The 4,762-nt window shown below is 44.4% G+C and overlaps 1 protein-coding gene across 1 annotated transcript; it reads right to left on the reverse strand.

Annotated features, from left to right (window-relative positions):
• Positions 1-802: 802 nt before the first annotated feature.
• LOC110586650 (heat shock cognate 71 kDa protein-like) lies at positions 803-2,753 on the reverse strand. Its single transcript, XM_044917425.1, is given in 2 exon segments — positions 803-918; positions 921-2,753. Coding segments are annotated over 2 exon segments (1,938 nt in total). The 5' UTR covers positions 2,743-2,753.
• Positions 2,754-4,762: the final 2,009 nt, after the last annotated feature.

The following is a 4,762-nucleotide window of genomic DNA, read 5'->3' on the forward strand; positions in this document are numbered from 1 at the left end:
CAGACAGAAAAAGACAAATGCTGTATGATATCACCTATACATGAAATCTGAAAAAGTCAAATTCAGATAAACAGAGAGTAGAGTGTTGGTTACCAGGGCCTGGATAAACCCTTTCTTCCACCCCAGTTCACTAACAGTTCCACAGAACACAGAAGTAAGGAAATAGAAATGGCTGGCTGTAGAGTAAAGTCTCTGACTTTGGCCTTGGAGCCAGTAACGCAGAGGAGGGGCTTGAGGGGAGAGAGAAAGAGAGGGAGGGGGGAAAGGGAGAGAGAGGAGGGGGGAGGGAGGGACTGTGGTAGGGAGGGACAAGAGAGACAGAAAGAGAGAAGAGGGATGTCACTCACTGGGAAATAAGTAGCAACAGATTTTTGTCAGAAATAGAAGAAACAGATTTCTCTAGAATAGCATGGGTAAAGGACTCTGTTCTCAAATGTGGAGCAATCATCTCTGGGAGCTTACTGCAAATAGTAATAAGTGCTCTGACACAATAAAGCAACATTCATTTAAAAATTGGACATTGAAACCAGAATCTCTGGGCAATTATTTATAATATTTTTTATGGTGCCAATTTTAAATACAGTTTTAGTTAAGACATTGCATTTTCCACTTAACAATACAGTGCTTATAAAGTGCAATGTTTATTTCCTTTCCCTGTGCACATATTCCATATTCAAGTATCAAGAATGCCCAGTTTATTTACTATAGCAGCTCAACATTAAAACTGCCATGGAATTTGCTACAAATTTGGGTCCTTCGAATATTTTGTGTGGAACAATGCTAGACCTATTCTCAGGTTGGCTTAATCAAACTCTTCGATGGTGGGTCCAGAGGAGGCACCACCAGAGGGAGCAGCTCCACCACCAGGGAAGCCTCCAGGCATTCCTCCTGGCATGCCCCCTGCACTCTGATTCAGTTGGTAATGATGGGATTGCAGACTTTCTCCAGCTCTTTCTGCTGGTGTTCAAATTCTTCCTTCTCTGCAGTCTGGTTCTTATCAAGCCATTTGATGATTTCATTGCACTTGTCAAGAATCTTCTGTTTGTCCTCATCATTGATCTTGCCCTGAAGTTTTTCATCTTCAACAGTTGCTTTCATGTTGAATGCATAAGACTCAAGTGAATTCTTGGAGGACACCTTGTCCTGCTGTTTCTCATCTTCAGCTTTGTACTTCTCAGCTTCCTGGACCATGCGCTCAATGTCTTCCTTGCTCTAGCGGCCCTTGTCATTAGTGATGGTAATCTTGTTCTCTTTTCCTGTGCTCTTATCCACAGCAGAGACATTGAGGACACCATTAGCATCAATATCAAAAGTGACTTCAATCTGAGGAATGCCACGAGGGGCAGGAGGTATGCCTGTGAGTTCGAACTTGCCAAGTAGGTTATTATCCTTGGTCATGGCACGCTCACCTTCATATACCTGAATAAGCACACCAGGCTGATTGTCAGAGTAGGTAGTGAGGGTTTGTGTCTGTTTGGTAAGAATGGTAGTATTACGCTTGATGAGAACAGTCATGACTCCTCCAGCAGTTTCAGTGCCAAGAGAAAGCGGAGTGACATCCAACAGCAGCAAATCTTGAACGTTTTCAGATTTGTCTCCAGAAAGGATGGCTGCCTGGAGAGCTGCACCGTAAACAACAGCCTCATCAGGGCTGATGCTCTTATTCAGTTCTTTTCTGTTGAAGAAATCTTGTAGAAGTTTCTGAATCTTGGGAATATGGGTAGAACCACCCACCAGGACAATATCGTGGATCTGAGACTTGTCTAGCTTGGCATCCCGGAGGGCTTTCTTTACAGGGTCCAGGGTGCCACGGAACAGATCAGCATTTAATTCTTCAAACCGGGCATGAGTAATAGAGGAATAGAAGTCGATTCCTTCATATAGAGAGTCAATCTCAATACTGGCCTGCGTGCTGGAAGAAAGTGTACGCTTAGCACCTTCACAAGCAGTACGGAGATGACGAACTGCCCTCTTGTTTTCACTGATGTCCTTCTTATGTTTGCCCTTGAACTCTGCAATAAAAGGGTTGACCATTCTGTTGTCAAAGTCTTCTCCACCTAAGTGGGTGTCTCCAGCTGTGGATTTGACCTCAAAGATCCCATCTTCAAGAGTAAGGATTGACACATCAAAAGTGCCACCTCCTAAGTCAAGGATCAGCACATTCCTTTCAGCACCAACCTTTTTGTCTAAGCCATAAGCAATAGCAGCAGCAGTTGGCTCATTGATGATTCGAAGTACATTGAGACCAGCAATAGTTCCAGCATCTTTGGTAGCCTGACGCTGAGAGTCACTGAAGTATGCAGGTACTGCTGCGACAACTGCATTGCTAACAGTCTTCCCAAGGTAGGACTCTGCAATTTCCTTCATCTCCATCAAAACCATAGAGGACACCTCTTCTGGATAGAAACTTTTTGTCTCTCCCTTGTATTCTACTTGGACCTTGAGCCTGCCAGCATCATTCACCACCATGAAAGGCCAATGCTTCATATCAGATTGGTCAACAGCATCAAATCTACATCCAATCAGGCGTTTGACATCAAAAACTGTGTTGGTGGGGTTCATTGCAACTTGATTCTTTGCACCATCACCGATCAATCGTTCGGTGTCAGTGAAGGTGACATAACTTGGGGTGGTTCAGTTTCCCTGATCACTGGCAATTATTTCCACTTTCCCATGCTGGAAGACACCCACGCAAGAGTAGGTGGTGCCAAGATCAATGCCAACTGCAGGTCCCTTAGACATGGTTGCTTCTGTGTGGGCCTGGCTCGGCTTGAGAAGAAAACAGCTGTCTGGTGATCTAGCCCAGCGTTCAATGAGACCCTATAATATTTTTAATATTGTTTCCATGTTAACCGTACAGAAAATTGCACATAGCTCCCATTCTGTTTGAAAGAATGTCAGCCATTTTCACTGAATCTCTTTGTTGTTTTCATGAAGTCCCAAGGTAAGGACCCTTGCATAGATAGCAGTGGGTGTGTTCTGCCTATTACAGCAAAAAAATTCTAGAACCCAATGTGGGCAAGAACAGATAAACAGCCCTGCTCCCAGAATGTGTCTTGACCAGAGGTAATATGGTCTGGTTAACCTACCTCAAATTCTCATAATAGTACCTGTGCTTTCACTGACTTGCCATTAACAGAAAATCACTGAAACGGCTACTTACATGTGACACACATTGTGTTTTTTAGTCTAGTTAACCTCTTACCTTCACCCAAGAACTAACGTGCGGATGGCTCTATCCTCACAAAGGTTACCTGGTCATGGCTGGAATCCTCATCTGAGTGTCTCTACAGGGGTGGAGGGAGGAGGTGGGAACACAAGGGAAGAAGTTAACCATCATTACATGAGTGCCTTGTCCCAGGCACTATGCTTCCACAAATGTTTATGATTAATTGCCTTAATTCTGAGAGGCTGGTACTACTGTGTCCATTTTCCAGATGGGGAAACTGAGGATTAAAGAACTGAGTAATTTGCTCAAGATCCCAGAGTAAAGACATGGGAAAGCCAAAATTCCAAATGAGCTCTGCCCTACTCCAATGCCTCTGGTCTTTTCACAGGCTCATGCCATCACCTAATCTTTTTTTTTTTTTTTTTAAGATTTTATTTATTTATTTGACAGAGAGAGAGAGACACAGCGAGAGAGGGAACACAAGCAGGGGAGTGGGAGAGGGAGAAGCAGGCTTCCCGCTGAGCAGGGAGCCTGATGCAGGGCTCGATCCCAGGACGCTGGGATCATGACCTGAGCCAAAGGCAGATGCTTAACGACTGAGCCACCCAGGCACCCCTGCCATCACCTAATCTTGAGCTTACTCTCAGTGTCAAGTCATCCAGAGTATTTCTAAACACACTTCTGATAATTGTCTTATTATAAGGCATGCCAAGGAGATGGAGGAATGATGCCTGGTTATAGGAGGAGATGTAGAGATAGAAAGAAGAGTAGGCAGGAGACAAGAACTGACTTGCTTTTACCATGATGAAATCAGGGTATCTAAGATTGTTTCAGATCTCTGTATGTTACATTGCAAGGCCAAATACAACATGTCCCTCAAGATTTGGCCCAAATGCTACCTGACCCATGCTGTGCTGTCTCCACTTTCTACCCCACTTTTTATTTTTTTAATTTTTTATTATTATTATTTTTTAAAGATTTTATTTATTTATTTGACAGAGAGAGACACAGCGAGAGAGGGAACACAAGCAGGGGGAGTGGGAGAGGGAGAAGCAGGCTCCCCGCAGAGCAGGGAGCCCGATGTGGGACTCGATCCCAGGACCCTGGGATCATGACCTGAGCTGAAGGCAGTCGCTCAACCAACTGAGCCACCCAGGCGCCCATCTACCCCACTTTTTAATTCCCTTGGTTCAGTTAAATGGGTTTTATTTACCCAACTGCCATCTCAGGACTGAATATATTCTACCTTGCGTCCCTCTACCTCCCACACAGGCAGAGATCTTCGAAGTAGGAGGAAGGGATCCTGAGCTAAGTAGGTCTCTGGTCACCATGCCAGAATCTACTCAGAGGTTGAGATTATGGCTTCAATTCAGGGGATTGAGGGACAGAGCCAAAGGGGACCTACTAAAAGGTAACCTCAGAACAGTTGAAAACCATGCACATCCTCCCAGATGGAGCTACTGTGTTACTCCCAAATCAGTAGTTCAAGTTTTTGGTCCTGGGACCTCTTTATTGTAACTATTGCTGTTGTCATCATTGTTGTTTTTGAAGACCGTGAAGAAGCTTTTGTTTATGTGGGTTATACCATACTTA

This window comes from Neomonachus schauinslandi, chromosome 8 (assembly GCF_002201575.2).
Source record: "Neomonachus schauinslandi chromosome 8, ASM220157v2, whole genome shotgun sequence".
NCBI lineage: Eukaryota > Metazoa > Chordata > Mammalia > Carnivora > Phocidae > Neomonachus > Neomonachus schauinslandi.